The sequence below is a fragment of the Cinclus cinclus genome, chromosome 5 (assembly GCF_963662255.1).
Source record: "Cinclus cinclus chromosome 5, bCinCin1.1, whole genome shotgun sequence".
Taxonomy (NCBI): Eukaryota; Metazoa; Chordata; class Aves; order Passeriformes; family Cinclidae; genus Cinclus; species Cinclus cinclus.
In genome coordinates this window covers 8,055,536-8,072,612 of record NC_085050.1, presented here as the reverse complement: position 1 = coordinate 8,072,612, position 17,077 = coordinate 8,055,536, and the positions used below count along the sequence as shown (strand labels likewise).

Genomic DNA, 17,077 nt, shown 5'->3' with positions numbered 1-17,077 from the left:
TCAAGAGAAGGTTGATAATGCCTATTAATGTTTCAAGGATAACCCCCAGCTACCTCTATCTCACTCAAATCTCATCCAAGTGTGAAACAGCAACAACCTGAGTGAGTGATGTCCCAGCCTGCAAGGGAATAATGTAGCCAATTACCAGTTATACCAATTTATTGGCAGAGATCTCTGACATAAACAGGGATTGAAAGCTCGTTCACTGGAGACAGAAGTCAGAAGACTCAAGGAGTCCTGTATGAGTAATGCCTTGGCCAAGAGCAACAGCAAAGTTGCAAGTCTTTGAACCTGAAGCTTGCAAAGAGGTGATGTCCCTAGTTCAGAGAGGAGTCAGAAATCAGAGAGCAGCAAGGCTGGCCTACAGGAGCAACCAGTTGTATGATCCTTAGTTAAACATGCCAGTACTGGAAAACAACACAAATTCCTTCATCAGACCTGTAATTTCCCAGTTTAACCCAAATAATATCCTGGAAATGGAGCTTCTTGCCCGCCCTGCAGTCATTGCAGTACCAGCTCCCATCTGGCATTTCAATGTTCAAGCAGTCTGGGTGAAAGGCTGCTGGGCAGGACTCACAGCACAGCAAACTTCCACCTGCAGAGACACAGAAAAAGGAAAAGAGGTTGGAAAAGATAAAGATCAAAATGTAAGTTTTGCATTCCAGACAGGTTAGAAATGATACACACGTGGTAGGTTCAATTAGAAAATAAATGGTTAAAACATGCTGACCCTCACTAACAAATGCATCACTTAGCTTGGTACAGCAGCCAAAGGGTCCTGACTAATCTGAATGCCTGGCAGACTTGAGTTGCTAACACATGCAAAGTAACAAGCAAGCTGGTGATAAAAATGCCAGAATAATGCACAAATTATAATTACTTTGCTGTACTTTAATGACTACAATACGTTTAACATAGTCTTAATATATATTAACATTTCTATGTAAGAAAACTTGTAACCACCAACAGATTTCTGTTATGATTTTGGGGATTTTTTCCCCCCCTTGGGGGACAGAAGGAACAAGGTCACTGGTTTGTTCCACGAATTATCAAGTGGAAAGTTGGCTGCAGCTTAAAAGCTGCTATGCTGCATGTTAATTTGTTAACAAATCATGTAAAGTTTCACTGCTACAAGTTTAATCAGCATTATGCTTTTTGTGGTTCTCAATAAGGAACAGATTTATTGTACAAGATAAAACAAAACACCCTTAATTAGCGGCAAACCCAGCAACAAGTAATACTGATTCAATTTGCAGTCTGCTGCTAAACTAAAAGCAACTCTTAAAATATTTATGGTGGAATATTACATATTAGCAATAAAGAAACACAAAAAGCTTTAGTACATTGAGCACAGGGTGAAAAACAGAAAAATACCCATTAGGTTCTCTTGTAAAGAATTTAATCAGGCTTCTGGTTGTTGGAAAAAACCCAAGTAAAAACATTCTTTAATAAATTATTTCTGAAAAAAATAAGGATATTTAAAACCCTGAAGCAGCATAAGCCAACCTGACATTATAGCAAAACCTAACAAAACCTCACTTAAAATGCCACATTTCGAACGATTTGCTACGAACAGATTAGAAAAACAACAGCTGAAGAACAAAACGCTTTGGCGCCGCGTTTCTGAAGGAGTTCCCTCCCGAGTCCGTTTACCTTTGGAGCACACAAAGCACCAGCTGACATTGACGTGGGCGTGGTGGCTCTTCCCCTTCATGGCAGTGAAGTGGTTGGTGCACACGATGCTGTTGGAGGCGATGACGGCGCATCCCGCGGCGATGCAAACGTCCCCGGCGTGGTACGCGACGGGGCAGCGCACGCAGCGCATCATCTTCCCTGCAAAGCACGACACTCACGGGTTACTCTGGGCCACAACTCACCTGTGGCAAAGCACAACACTGCTGAGTTACTCTGGCACAAAACTGACTCGTGGTTTCGGCAAAAAAGGTGGTAGTGCTGAGACACGCACAAAACTCCATGTTTTCAATGCTTGTATACTTGAAAAAATACTGAATTAACAAAGGTTTTTAGAGAACCCCACACCCAATTTAAAGCACTCGAACACCTTCATTAGGTATATCAGGTAGTCCAGCTCAGTCCTGAGCCATGTAATTTTGTCTGCAAATGTTGCCCAAAGCTAAAAACCCGCACAGAATCAAAATGTCTCCACGTTCATCAAGCCTTGCTGCAGTGTTTGTACACACTCGGGTCCTGCCCTCACTGCTTTGCCTCTCTCCTCATCATCTATACATTCTAGATTTCATTCTCTCTTGAGAAGAAAATGTGGTTAATTATGGTTAACTGAAAGCTTCTTAAAAAAAGAGCACAAACAAGGTAAACACTAAAGCTGACTAAATCTATTACTGCTTTTCAAAAAATTCTGAATCAACTGATAGTCCATGCCTAGCAAAACTGCAGCTAGCACCTCTCAAATGGACACATTCCTTACCTTAACATACTATAAATAAAGTGAATTCATCAGTCATAAAAACGTAAAATGAAACTACCTTTTGAAATTCGTGGATGTGAGGGGTTACTAACATGACAACTGAGGCAGCTGTGGAGAGGACATCGAAACCCCCTGTTCTCAAACACAGTGAGATGAAATTTTTTCACACAAGCTTCGTGGTAGAATTTTCCACAGTGAGACACAACACAGCGTTTCACATCTGCTTTCCTCTCCTTACACACGAAACAGGTGTGCACACCTAGTGGCAAAATAATAAACAGAATATAATATCCAAACACATGCACAAGGGAGTTGCTTTTGTGGTGTGGAGGAGGTTTTTTTCAACAAATCAAATTGCATTACTTGGTGCAGCAATCTATTTAGCTCTTCAGTATTAAATACTGATCTGCTCAGATACAAATAAAATAAAGTTACAAAGCAAACCCATGTGCAGTTGAAGTGTACACAACAGCACCCAAAGCCTCACCAATCTGCTTTTATGTTCTTACTTATAAGCCTCAGTACACCAGGACAAGTATGAATTTTTGGTTTTCAATTTTTTTTAAGCCAATGAAGTAGGACAATGGCTTGTCTATGGTCCTCTGAAATTTGAAGCAGGACCACAAACCAAAGACAAGAATCCTCTGATCTTTTTTCTGGACTAGTTGGAACAGCTTTATTTTGAAGCAGCAGTTCCAACAAGGTTTACTGCATGTACTGAAATGAGCTTATGGGCAAGAACGCAAATCTTATGTAAAATCTTGAGATTAAGAACTTCCAAACAGTTATTACAGGTTTAAAAGCAAATGAAATTAATAGCAATAAGATAGTCTTCTAACAGGAAAAGCAAAAGACTGGTACAGACAGACAAAGGACTGAAAAAAGAAAATGTTTCACTTCGCTGCTCCTTTCTCAAGGATTTCATAAGCCTTTGTGACAGACTTTTAAGTCTCATGTATAGTTGTACTCAGAAAGCAAATAATTTGCAGTTATTAAGGCAATGGAATTCTGATTAAATTAGCCACGTTGCCAGAGAGTTTTCACTGAAAACAGGGCGAACTTTGTAAAACATGGCACATTTATGGCACTCTAAGAACTCCCACCCAGTCAGGTCCCAAAGGATAAATAAGGGTTCTCTGAGGATACATACTCTGTCCAGGAGGATGTCCTAGAACAGTATATGGAAAAACTATAACTTCTTTTTATTTTTAATTAATACAAAGGGACAAACTTGCCTGATGTACATTCACTACAAATGAATTTTCCTGCTGGTCTTCCAGAGAGCCCAAGGCAGCTTACATGAAAAGCTCGATAGCAAAGTCCTTCACACAGTAGGAGATCACCTGTTTTTTCACACAGCTTTTACAACACAAAGGCATTGAATGTTAAAGAAAAGTTCATATGTGGAAAAAAAACTGTTTTCTTTATTCCTTTTTATATACTGCTCCTAAAAATAACTTTTCCCATTGTTGAAATAAAATGTAACAAGAGAAATGTAACTTTACAAGCATTATCACATGCCCTGGCTTCAAGTTGAAACAGGTAACAGAATCATTAAACCACTAGAAATACCCCTCTCAGACCATGGCTCAGGAGTAAATACAACCTGACAGAAAAAAATAAAAGAATAGAAAACAAAGCTGTAAGAAATACTGCCTAGCACACTGATGCATCTGAGTAGGGTTAAAAAGCATCCTTCCTTTCCTTTTCCTGGGCAAAAGGCAATCAGCCCAGTTGGCACAATGATACATCTGTGTCTGAGTGGTTAGCAGTGACACACACACAACTAAAAATGAACCGAACAACAGTGCTGGCAGAATTTAAGGATTACCCAACATTTACAGACAGACACAACCTCATCCCCACTATGTGCAAACAGTGGAAATGTAACTGCTTGCCCAGTCTTACAGAAACAAATTAGATCTGTCCACTTGGACTGTGTTATCATTTCATAGCCTAAGAGCCCTCTAGAACAGTTTGAGGAAAGGCTCTTTCTTTCAGTCTCTTCCCAAATGCACACCACGGCAGGGCAGTGCTGCCATCCCTGCTGCAGGCAGAGCACAGACCCCACTGGGCTGGGCTTCCTCCTCTGCACTAACAGAGAAACCAGCAGCTCTACTGCATCATCTGACCAGTCACCTGGCAACACTCATGTGCTTCTTCTGAGCTATTAATTATGCTTATCTTACAGACATGGAAACTCAAGCAGAAAGGCTAAGTCATTTACTGGAGGTCAAGAAAAAAAATAATTAGGTATTAAGAATCCCATTTACTGCCATGGCAACCTCATCAGCAACAGACATCGGAGACACACAGGATAAACTTGTTTCTGGCCTAATATTGTCATTTTCATATTTAAAAAGATGTTTTCTAGGAAAGCTTGGGAAACACAGCCCAGCTAATGTCTCTCACCTGACACACATATTCTTTTTTTGTTCCCGCTCCTCGCTCAGATTTTTTGGATGATATAGACACTTCAGTCTGAGTCTCATCAGCACTTTCATAGGGGGACTCTGAGCGCTCATCTCCTTGGCCATCAGAGATCTGAAGATTAAACACAGGTGTTAGAGAAAGCAGGCACAGATGGTCAGTTTTGCACAGCATCAGAAGTGATGGAAGCAAACACACTGCTATTCAGACTAACAGATTTAGGCACACTCTTCTGGTTTTCTTTCCCCCACCTTCAAAAAAACATCTTCACTGAAACCAGAATATGCATTTGTCAAGTCTTATCAATAGATTATACAACAATCCTCCTTACCAGCAGCCAAAATAGAACACCAAAACTTTGCAATATGGCATTTTATTTATACTCAGATCTATAATACAGTTAGCAAGAAGTGCCTAGCCATAACACAGGGGTATCTTCAAATCCCTTGATTAAAGTCTGAGCATGTGATTTATGAGAGAGCAACAGTCAATTTTTATAAAGAAACTTGGTAAGCTCCAAGCTGCATATAAGTCTCTGACACAAATATTTTCCAAGAAATTGTGAACAGCATATAGAAGAGAGGAAGAAAAGAACAAGCAGCTCTCAATATTTTTAAGGAACATTACAGTCAACAATAAACTCAAAATACTACAGAAGAGAGCCCCGTTATGGATAAATCTTAGAGAACAGATCTAGATGTAATAAATACGGGATGTTTCAAGAACTAGTTTTTAAACTAGTAATTTACTTTTAAAAAAAATCCCATCCCAGGTAACATATTTAAAAGAAAATACAGGGTAGTTTTCAGTTCAGTAGAATTTAAGGAGGTTAATGACAACCAAGTCATCTGTCTCATCTCATATTACACCAGAAGATGCAGAATTTCATGCTGCTGCCCCCAGACGATACTCAGTGAGTTGTGCCTCACTAAGTACATTCTCCAGGAGAAGATCACAATTTGGAATTGCAGAAGGAAGCCTTCATTTCTCTTTGAGCTGCTTCTAATGGTTATTATTCACACATACCATTAAAAGTACTGCCTCCTGTCCCTTCTGGAATATCAAACTGCAAGTCACAGTTGATGATGCCTTCTCCAGGCATTTCAGCTATATTAAAAGTCCCCTGGAAGCAGACATTTTCCTCCTGTGGAAGCATGCTGCAATTAAGCCCGTTTCAATCCTTTTTGTTCCACCCTCTAATTTTCTCCCTAGGGGACTTTTGCCAGCATATAGAGCATTTTAGTGGGGTTTCTCGAAACCTTTTCTGTGCTTTAAAAAGGTTGTTGAAAAATCAAGCATGAGAACTGGAGGCAATAACCCATTACAAGTCTTGTAAGTACCGTATCCAAAGCAAGCCAACATGATACCACTCTTCTCCACTCTGTTCTGCTGTGCAAGAATCTCCCCAGGTCTCTTCAATACAGAACTGAAAGTCCCTCTAAATTGCTGAGCTATTTCAGAGATCATTTTGCCAACAGCCATTTGTCAGGACACAGACACACCTCTTTATATGAAGAATTTTCTCTCTGTTTTCAGACACAGAATCTCATATTTATCTACAGTAAACCACCTTTTTCTCAAAATGGCCCAGCAACATGCTGGAGACAGCCACATGCAACCTCCCTATCAACCAATCCATGTAATGTGAAAATTTATTAGAGATTATTTATTCTGAAATCAGAAAGAAAAATGCAAGCCCAAACCAGGCCTAGATTTAGTCTTTATAAATCCCTTCAGAAACACTGTTTTTGAGAGATTAATTCTCACCGCAGCTGCCAGCTAACTTGCATTCCTCCATTTAACATTTGCTTTCCTTGATCATGTCTAAAAATATTTAATTGGATCAGACTGACATTTGTTGGTTGGTTAGTTGGTTGCTGGTCTCCCCATCCCTTCATTACTTACAAGGGTATAAATTAATTTCCTGTGTGCAAATTCATACCTCCACTTCACCTATGAACATTTCTACCACTGGAGTGATTTAGGGATTCTGCCCAATCATTTCATAAGTGGTTAAAAGAAACTGCAGGTAAAATCATTGCTTTCTTCAGGTACCAGGAAATATCTGTCCCCTGGAAGGAGCTGTGAAATAGTGAACTGCAAAGTTCTTGCCAGGAAGGGCCAGATAAAGGAAGGCAGCGTGGGAGCATGGCAAAACCACAAACCCAGTTTCCCTTACGGTTTAAGTAAACTTACACACATGCTCATTTCTATTTAAACTATTCCCACAGAAACATTAATTACTGTAAGCGGTGCCCTGCTCTAACATTTTTAGTACCTCATTATGTTCTTGTTTGAACTAGCCAGAATTAGTCATGGTTAGGAAAAGACAAGGAAAAATAACCTGGAATGTCTTAGATCCACATTTCTTTTCCACTTAAAACCAAAACAGAACAAAACAAAGCAAAGTGAAACAAGCAATCTTGCTACAGCCTGACACTAGGCTTCCCACCTTTTCCCCACACCAAAAAACACCAAAACCCAGAGAAAACTCATTTGTGCAGCACCCCTTGAGTTAAAGCAGCCTTCCCAGCAGCAAAAGCCATAGAGCCTTGCCCCTGAGGAAGGTGGTCCTCTTCCTCCAGCTCACTGCTTTTGAAAACACAGCAGAGAAACAGAACATACCCAGTGATAAATATATTCAGTTAAGAGAATGAGTCAAAGCAATGTTTTCCAATATTTTCCTTGGTTTATACATTCTGTTCAAATGAAAGATGCAGACTTCTCTATGGAAAGGGAACCCTATTGGCAGAAGGCAATTTTGCAAATCCCCCTAGATATGGGTGACAAAACCCCAGCCACTTGTGAATCTCAGGCTGACATCAATTTGCCTACAGAACGGATATTTTACCGTCTCAGAATTAATGCACCAGCCCTTTATTTAAATTAAATGCTTACTGAGCCAAAAAAAGGAGCAGTGCTGGCAAGAATCAAATCCGACATCACAAATGCAACCACAAAAGCCAAATTCTATCAGCCCATTTCAAGAGAAAACTTGGCAGTTTACATCCACCTATAGATTACTGCCAGGTTTCAAGCACAAATACCAACACAGAGCATGAACAAAATACCCTTAGTTCATCAAGTGAATGGCTACCAGGCTGAGAGGATCTTTCAAAATCTCTCCTTTATAGCTGTCAGGAGTCTCACACATTTTACAAATCCAATGCTCTATTAAGCACCAGTTTTGTATTACAGACAAGACTGGATACCTGCTCACAGCTGTCTCAACTCCTAAGAGTCACTACACCCACAAGCAGCTCAGTGATACACTCCTGTGACCTGGAGCAGGCTGCAGAATGCACTTCTTCATCTCTGCCATCATGACCAAAGGTTTAATCGTCCTCTCCAACAGCCATAATCCATGCTCACCCACACTTCACTACCAGATTTCATAGTTTAGGGCCCTAATAAAGGGGAAGGCTAGCAGATTCCCTGTTGTGAGAAAGGGATGCATTTCCTTAGGATAATTTAACTGGCCCTTACTTGGATCTTGCAGGTGAAACACTGTGTACCAGACATCTTTGAGGAAGATGTTCTCTTCCCTCTATGAAGAGAACTGGAAGAGAACTGGAATTCAACACCTCAGCTCTTGAAGTTATCACAGAGGAACCAATGGAAATATGAGGGAGGTAAAAGAGCATCTGTTCCGTAAGGCCTGTGGAGAAGAGGCTGAGACAGCCCTTCATCCAATGCTTCTCAGAGACAACTTAGAACCTAAGAGAGGTACAGCATGAGGTGGTTTGGAAAACTATTTGTACCTCCCTCAAGCTGTAGCAGCCCTAACAGGTTCCAATTCATCTGGGGGACACTGAGCTTTGCAATTAAAATATGTGTAGACTGAAGCAGTCACTAAGATGATTTACAAGAAGATTGCTAGAAAATAGTTCATGCTGAACACAGCCACCTCTGCAATGAAAAACAGTACTTCTGTGGAAGCTTTTAACAGTTCACATACCAGAGCCCAAAACACAGCCTTCAATACAAATCTGGACAGGTTTTGGGGGACTTTTTACTTTACTTGTTATGTTACAAATATAAATTTTCCCCTTGTAATCATACCAGAGCTTGTCTTGTCCTTATTTTTGTAATATAATCCTCCTAGCAAAGAAAATTGTCTATAATTAACTCTTCTGAAATTCAGGCCAAGGTTCAAAGTAATCAACATTTAGATTAGCAGCTAAATGTGTTAATTGGCAATTTATAGCTATTTTCTTCTGCTTTACATTTGGAAAAATTTCTTATTTCTCATAAAGGCAAAGGACTGTTATACAGCGTGCAAATTTAGGGGAAAAAAGCCAAGGCTGTTCACTTCAGATTATTAGCAAGTGCCAAGTTTCTGCAGTGAAATTGTACCTGATCTATCATCATCTCCACTTCTCTTTAGCAATTACTGCTGCTGTGACATGGAAAAAACCCTTCCTGTGCTGAAGGGAGGATCACTGCAAGCACCATCAGCCCTCACATACTGCACATCAGTCAGGCTTTCCTTCCCACTTCCTTCCATTACTGAATGTCAACATTATTTTGTGAGGACTCGCCTGCAGAGGCTTTCACACTTCGCTGCCTGAACACTGAGCAAGGGTGGTATTTCAGAAATCAAATGCTGCTCTTTCTACTGGAAACTGTGCACCTGCATACACAAATGAGAAAAAGGGAGGAAAACGGCTAAAAACCAATTCATGCTCTTCATGTGGGGTGGGCCAGAATTTACTTCAGGGGTTAGTGAGGTTCTGAATACCATTGCCACTCTCAGAAATGGCCAATTTCCCATCAGGCTCCCAAACCAATCCTTCCTTTCCCATGTGTCTCAGTCATTATCCACTACTTAAACATCTAAAGGGAACATATAAGGACACATTACTGCATTTTTCCAAGTTCCCCATAGCTTTATTATTGAAAAAATGCTTCACTACTGAGTCAAACTGGGACAAAATTTTGGCATCTCTCTGAATTCTTTGTTTAGTATTGTATTCTTACCCCTGAAAAGACAGAAACTGTAGCAATGGGTCACTAAACAATTCGGTTTACTCAAGATATTTTGAGCATTTTGTACTACTACTGTATTTTTGGAACAGTTATTCAGGCCCACATCGGTACAGGGATCAGCATATAAAGACTTAAATCCCCCAAAGTATTTTTAATTTTCTTTTGGACTATATGCTAAAATTCCCTGTTCACAATTACCAAAAGAAATGCTTAAGGAAGTCTTTCAAACATCGACCTATTTTTAGAAAGACCATATAACAGTGGTTGTAAAAGCCATCTTCAGCAGTAATTCATAACTGAATGAACATGCTTTGCATACTGCAATATTTGATGTACAAAGCCAGATTACATCAGCAAGCATTGGGTAATTGTTTAATTGCTAAATATATAAGGATGAAAATTACTTTTTTTTTCCCCTGATTCCTGGACTACTTTTACCTGTTACGTGCAAAAGGGACCTACATGTGCATATGGATGCAAGGACTGTTGGTGGAATAATGGAGTTTCCTTGGCATGATTATATTGAGTAAGTAAGTGTTTGGTTTTCACAGAGGTTGCTAAGCAGGCTTAGAGGAAGAAATGTGTGCAACTCTATACAATAGTTACAATAAGAAAACACATTAGAGCATTGAAAGGAATTAAACTGAGTCAGCTAAGTGCGTTTTCTGATTTGATATGTTTATATTCTTGTCTTTTGTCTGAAGCACTCTAAAATGATTAAAGTGGGGTGGGCAGGAAGTCAATTTGACAGAAGACTGTACACAGATTTTGTGTACAACATCACTTCTCAGTGTTTTCCACCTGCAAGATTTCCTTCAGCTGTAATACAAGTTCTGCAGCTGCTGCAACACCGAGTCTGAGTTAACTGCACAGCTCATTGCACCACCAATTAAAGGTGAAAGGATTGACACTAACATAGGGAAGTATTTCTCACAGTACTTCTAAATACTGATTCCAGGTCTACTACAATTTTTAAAGCATTTTTTACAAACAGGTACCTGTTCCCAGTCTCAGCCGTGCACCTCGGCAGAAATGCAAGGCAATTCTTCATTCCCTCTGGCTTTTCACAAAAGAGTTAAATGCAAGCTGGTATGTACACTCAGCCTGCATATTTCTAGAACCACGTGGGTGAACTTTGCAAATGGTATTGTTCCTTTCCACATCTGGGTGGCTGAAATGTCACTTATGTTTAAAAAAAAAAAAAAAAAAAAGTAGTGACATATTCTCAGTTGGCAACCAATCATACTGATACATGATATAAGCTGTGAATCTGTGAAAGGATAGTCTGGAATTTAAAAATTCAAATCACGCTGTGGTTCAAAGAAGCAGATGAAGTCAAACACTGATGTAGACATTTGCTCCACCCAACTGAAGAAAAAATATTTTTTCTTCTCTTAAAACTGTCTCCTTCCTTTCAGACAGCTCCAAAATCAGAATAAATACCAGAGCCAGCAAAATCACTGCTCTGTAATTTCAAGGAAAAAAAGGTTTAGAAATTCTAGGTCTGAAAATAAAGTGCCTATACTCATGCAATCCGAAGCCTGGGAATTTAAGAAGTTAGGACAGTAAGAACAAAAAAATGCAAACATTCTGCTTGATCAGCTGGTGACCTGGCTATTAAATGTGCCTTTTGTTTTACATTTAGGATGAAATCTTCATTTTAAACAGCTGATCTAAGAAAGCATCCTTGCTGCCTGAATGTTACCCTAGGAGGTGCAGAGGGGGTCATGGTGTGACTTTTCCTTCCCTTGGAAGTATTTCCTGGCTGAAGGCTGTCCTAAAGGACCAGTATTTGTTAAGGCAAAACTTCTGTCTCATGAAGCAGAATCAAATCCCAAATACTATTCACTGTATGTTGGCAATTGCAGACTGAACATCAACACTTCTGTGCTCATCAGTTTTCCTGGGACTTCCCCTTTCCTAGATCCAATTCAGACAAGGTTTTCCTGCCATGTTTGGAGGCTCAAAACAAATCTGGAAATTTAGACTGAAGAAGCTATTAACATTTGAGCATCTATGGTGCCCACAATGGAACAGGCTCCAACAGTTGCTACTTCACCAGTCACAGACCTCTTTAGACTTTTCCAGCTAGCAAAGCACAATTTCCGTTCAAAAAATTTCTTCTTCAGAAAACTCACTTTATCAATTCATTCAGTCTAATAAAAGCCCTTCTTGTATTACTCACATATGCTTGTGTAACAGCCTTCTTAAGCCTTAAGAATACAAGCTTTGGTCTTAGTCATTCAAGGCAACGATGTTCTTCTGTCACATTCTGTTTAAGTAGTAACAAAAACAACTGAAGGGCAAATTTTCTGAGAGCCAAAGAAGGCAACCCCTCCCATTTCCCGTTGGTTTACTTAAGCATCACTTGCTTAATAATGTAGGCTGTAGGATATCAAAAAGGAAACACACCCCACTACGTACACTATCTTAAAGCTAGGGGTATATAAAATGAAAACAAAGCATGGCAGATTATTTCCTCCTGCTTGTTTGGCAGGAAAGTCTCCTCCACTTCAGGAGCAGCAGGATCTATAAAAGGGCCCACAAAGAGCGACCTGCACCTTCTTCAGGGATGTCTTAAGCAACATCCTCTCTCAGGTCGCCTGCCAATCATATATATTATGATCATATGATATGAACATATCATATACAAAAGATTCACAGCATCTTTTCACAGGCAATTAGAGAGACATGTCTTCAGGAGTTCTGAATGCTGTTGCCCACTAAGTTTCACTTTCCTTAACACTCATGACACTGCTACAATCTCAGACTTCCTGACAAGACTTTAGAGTCGGTGATTTCTACACCACAGTCACCCAGGAGGAAGCGAGGTGGGCTGGCCAAGAGCTCTCTGTATAAAGCTTGGAGAATGCATGTTCTGACAAATAAACTCTTCCACCTTTCCAAGAGATAAAACCCAACTGCACACTTTTTTCTTATTAACAAAGTCTGAGCAGCTAGAGGGTTGGGATTTTTGTTTTCTGGGTTTTTGTTTATTTTTACTCTAAGAACAACTTCTGTAAGAGTAAATCAATAAGCAACATACAAACAGGTCAGGCTGTATTCAAAAGACAATCTACCGTGCACCCACACAGAGACAGAAAAACTGACAGAGCCAATTGAGTTACAGTTAACATTTCCTTTATTTCATATAAGAATTCCTGAACTGAATGAAGAATGATATTTTGGCCCATACTGCTAGACTAGATAAAATTCTTTAAGTATGCGGTGCCACAAGTGTACACAGTACTATAATAGCAAAAAAAAAAAAAAAAAAGACAGCCTGGGACAAGTTTCATTTTTATTATTAGCAGGAGTTAGACGTTTCAGGTAAGGATATTATGCATTTCTGAATTTGCCTGGAAAGTTAATTAAAACTATGAGAACATTTTAAAACAGTATAAAATTGCCTACAGATATTCATGATACTTTGGTAGGGGATGCGGAATAAAAACCTACATCATGTAAACATTCAGTTAACAGATTCTCTGCACTCTGAAGCCTAAGTAACACACAAGAGGAGAATAAGTACATAAGAAACTTAGTTTTCTACACAGAATGTGCCGTCAAAGAACAAAAGTGAAGCTTAGAACTTTTTTCCATGTAAAAATACAACCATTGTAACAAAACTGTATGGTCTGGTGGGTGATGCTGGTCCTGTAAAATGTTAGAGGCTTTAGCAGAGGCTTAGCAAGGAACAAGTCCAACTACTTGCAGTGTTCCATAAAAATGTACCCCTGACTGCTTACTGGTGCTTTCAAATGGAAAAAAAAACAAAATTCAGAGGCGTACAGAAACAAACACAGGAAACAACTGTCTGCTAAGTCACAGGATGTAAGGTGGCACTATATAATAACTTATCCTTAAGCAATGCTTAGAAGAGAGAATTATATTTGCAGGAAGCTTGAATGAACAGTTAGAAGCACAATGATTTTGTTTAACAACCTGCAAGGTCAACTGCAACTGCTTTTTCTTTAGGTCAGTAGTTCATTTAAAATAACATGAATTCCCTTCTTCCTTCCTGTTCTTAGGATGAAAAAGTCATTTTCACCTTCAGTAAGAGTTTTGAGTTGCATACTCTAGGACAACTAGACTCCAGGATTGATAAATGGAGCCGATGTACTTTTTGAGTTGCAAGGTGTGCATGTCTCATATTTACCTCCTCAAACACCTTACCTTTTAAGAGCTGTACGTTTTCTCCTTTGTGTATACATGCTAATGCCCATTAAAAATGCACATAAATGAAATCTATCTCAAACCAGTAATGGGAAAAAAGAGCTGTTTTAACATGCAGAAAAAGAGCATTAAGGCTTGCATTATTATAATTTGCATTGTTAGGCCCTGGAAACACAAGAACTTGTAACTATAACCAGGAACTGAGCTTGTTTTGACACTGGGTGTTACAGAAGGAAGAAAGAATTCCTTTAAGGAAGATGCGATGAAATTAAAATAAAAGCACCTCTTCAAATCTTTCCCAGGCTTCGTTAAGCTGCCATCTGCTGGTCAGCTCAGACTTGAAGGTGTGATGAATGACAGGCTGGCTAACTTATAGAGTATTACATGTGCTTTATTTTGTCCTCTCGTAGGAAAAGATTACAGTTTCTTTGACAAAGTTTGTGAGTAGTACCTACAGTCTGCACAATACTTTGACACTCGTCTGCTGTCAACAAATTCATCCAGTTTAATGAAGCCAGACAATAATCACAGAAATTGACTGAAAAGCTGAAGCAGATATGTTTCATGCAAACACACCATGTGTGCCAATAATCCAGCAATAATGGTAATTTAAAACCTTTTTTATTTATTAAAAAAATACTGATTACACTCTTACTGGCACCTATTACATTACTGGGGGGTGGAGGGCCAAGGTAAAAAAAGAAATTAAAATACACCACCTGCATCTCTTCTCACAAATATGTGCTTTTGGATGCTTACACCAAGTCTTACATAGCCAGTAAAATTTACTCCAAGCTTTTGCAGACTCCAAAGTGTTGAGTATCTTTTTCACATCTGGCCGTACCAGTTGCTCATTAAGAATTATATTTCAACAAAATCATATTTCACGTAAGTGACTTGAGTCAAGTGCCTAGAAGCAAAATTGTTTTGTTTCAAAATTAAATGCAGGTATGAAATTCATTTATTCCTGTATAAACACTTTACTGCTTCTGTCCACCCACCTTAAAAAAACTTCAAAGCCCAATTTTTTTGAAGGGAGCGAACCTTTAATAAGTCACATCTATAAATCTGTTTGAACAAGTCTACACTCCCACTGATTTCTCCCTCCCAAAGTAATTTATCAACTGAAATTTGGCCTTGCCTGATTTTATAGTATTTCAAATAAACTCCATTTAAAAAATATCCCCAATAACAACAAAAATAATTCAAAATATTTTTTAAATGTCAAATAAGACGCATCTTTCAAACAAGAAAGAACTGATCACATCTTTCCTAGAACCTGGTTGTAAAGGACAGACATATAAGGAGTGTGTCAACAGTTCTTGACAAATAACAGTCACATCCAGGTTCCACTCTGGAACAAGCTGTTCACAAAGAGTATGGGAGAAAAAGAAAGGAGAGGGGGAGAAAAAAGACCAGAATCCTCATATATACACCTTGTGGAGATGTATGTGCTTGTACAATACAGAGAATTTTTCCTATACTTGATAAGAGAGCACCTAAACCAACACTCAGAAGTATTATAGTGAACACAAAAATGTGAAAGTTAATCATTAAATCTATTTAAAGTTGAGAAGAATTGCATCCTACTCAATTAGCTGTGCAAGGCTTTCATCATTACCTGACTCTGTTTATTTTTTAAAAACTTTCCCTTAATACTGAGAAAGTTTCTCTCCAGATGAATGCTCTCAGGACACACACATATTTAGCTATTTAGACAAGTGCTAAATAAAAATACAAAAAAGGAAAAAAGTTTTTAAGAGCCACCCACACAATCCAGAATTTCTGTCTTTCCTTGTTTTGTAGAGCAGGTCAATATTAATTTCTGAAACACATGCCTGACATTTTTGTTTTATTGAAAGGCAAAAATATATGTAACATAGGAAACAAACTGGGCCCAATTTTTGGTTGGTCCAGGTTCAGGTCAGTGTAGCTTTAACCAATCCAAGGATTTAGCCCATTAATCTACTTCCCCCTGCACCCAGTCCCCCAAAATTATTTAACAAGGTGTACTTCCTGTTGTGCTGTTTGGGACTTTTTTTGGCTATCTTAACCCTTTGAAAGCAATTAATTCACTTTCTAGTTGGTGTATCTGTGTTCTGTGAGCAGTGTATTAAGTTAATTTTTCTCAGGTCTTTTACTGTTCAGCAGTAGCTGAGTAAATTAGTGCTGCATTTTAGAATTTCCATCTCAGCCACATGTAAGGTGTAACTATAACCTTTCTTACATGCGAACCATTGATAAAATCCAAAATCCTACAAAGAAGCATCTTTTGTTGAGAAAGACTTCTGGAAAATTCACTTTACAATCATAATCTTAAGAAAGAGAAGAATCTTTCTCATGAGTGCACGATATTTAGACATGCATATTTTGAGCCAAAACCCTCCAGATCTTTCCTTAAACTAGTCTGGTTGAATAGAGGGTTCCAAACAGACCATTATACAGCAAGTCCCATCAGCACAGCCAATCCAGCAGAAGCTGGTAAGCCAAAAGGTGGGAGTTTCTCAACTGAGAAAGCAAAGTAAGTATTACTTTACTTGGCTGCTGCTATGGACATTACTTCCACTGGGACCTCCTTTGCTTGTTTTACTGGGATACAGGAGGGAGTATTTATTGAGGTTCTTCTAGTTAAAATGTTTTTCCATTTACAGTTAAGATATACAGCCATTAACATGCAATCTTTTTCCCTACCCAAAGGTAAACTGTTTACTGAACATTGCCTAGATATTTTAACTGCATTCATTACAGCACCTCATGCATTTGTTAGGGAAGATGAAAGTCTCTAGGAGAGCTGGAAGCCCTATTCCCTTGTTAGCAGGCAAGTATTTTCTCTACAGCTTTTGTAACACAAACTGGGTGAAGCTGTTTGTCTATGGATATTTTACTAAATCCTACCAACTACAGATCCAAACCCACCTGCAAAACAGCATGCATACTTCACCCCCATGCTGCCACTCTTTGGCTGATTGGTTTTAACAGTGTAGATGACTTGGGGAATGGTTTAATGGATTGTATGAATACACTTCTGGTACATAC

General features: G+C 39.0%; 1 protein-coding gene across 1 annotated transcript in view; it reads right to left on the bottom strand.

Annotated features, from left to right (window-relative positions):
- NSD2 (nuclear receptor binding SET domain protein 2) overlaps nucleotides 1–17,077 on the bottom strand; it is a 98,979-nt gene that overhangs the window by 10,388 nt on the left and 71,514 nt on the right. The window contains exons 12-16 of the mRNA XM_062492627.1: nucleotides 4,859–4,990; nucleotides 3,682–3,805; nucleotides 2,505–2,705; nucleotides 1,654–1,833; nucleotides 439–595 (exon numbers count right to left, since the gene is read on the bottom strand). Coding sequence (XP_062348611.1) covers nucleotides 439–595; nucleotides 1,654–1,833; nucleotides 2,505–2,705; nucleotides 3,682–3,805; nucleotides 4,859–4,990 — 794 coding nt within the window. The remainder of the gene's footprint in view (nucleotides 1–438; nucleotides 596–1,653; nucleotides 1,834–2,504; nucleotides 2,706–3,681; nucleotides 3,806–4,858; nucleotides 4,991–17,077) is intronic.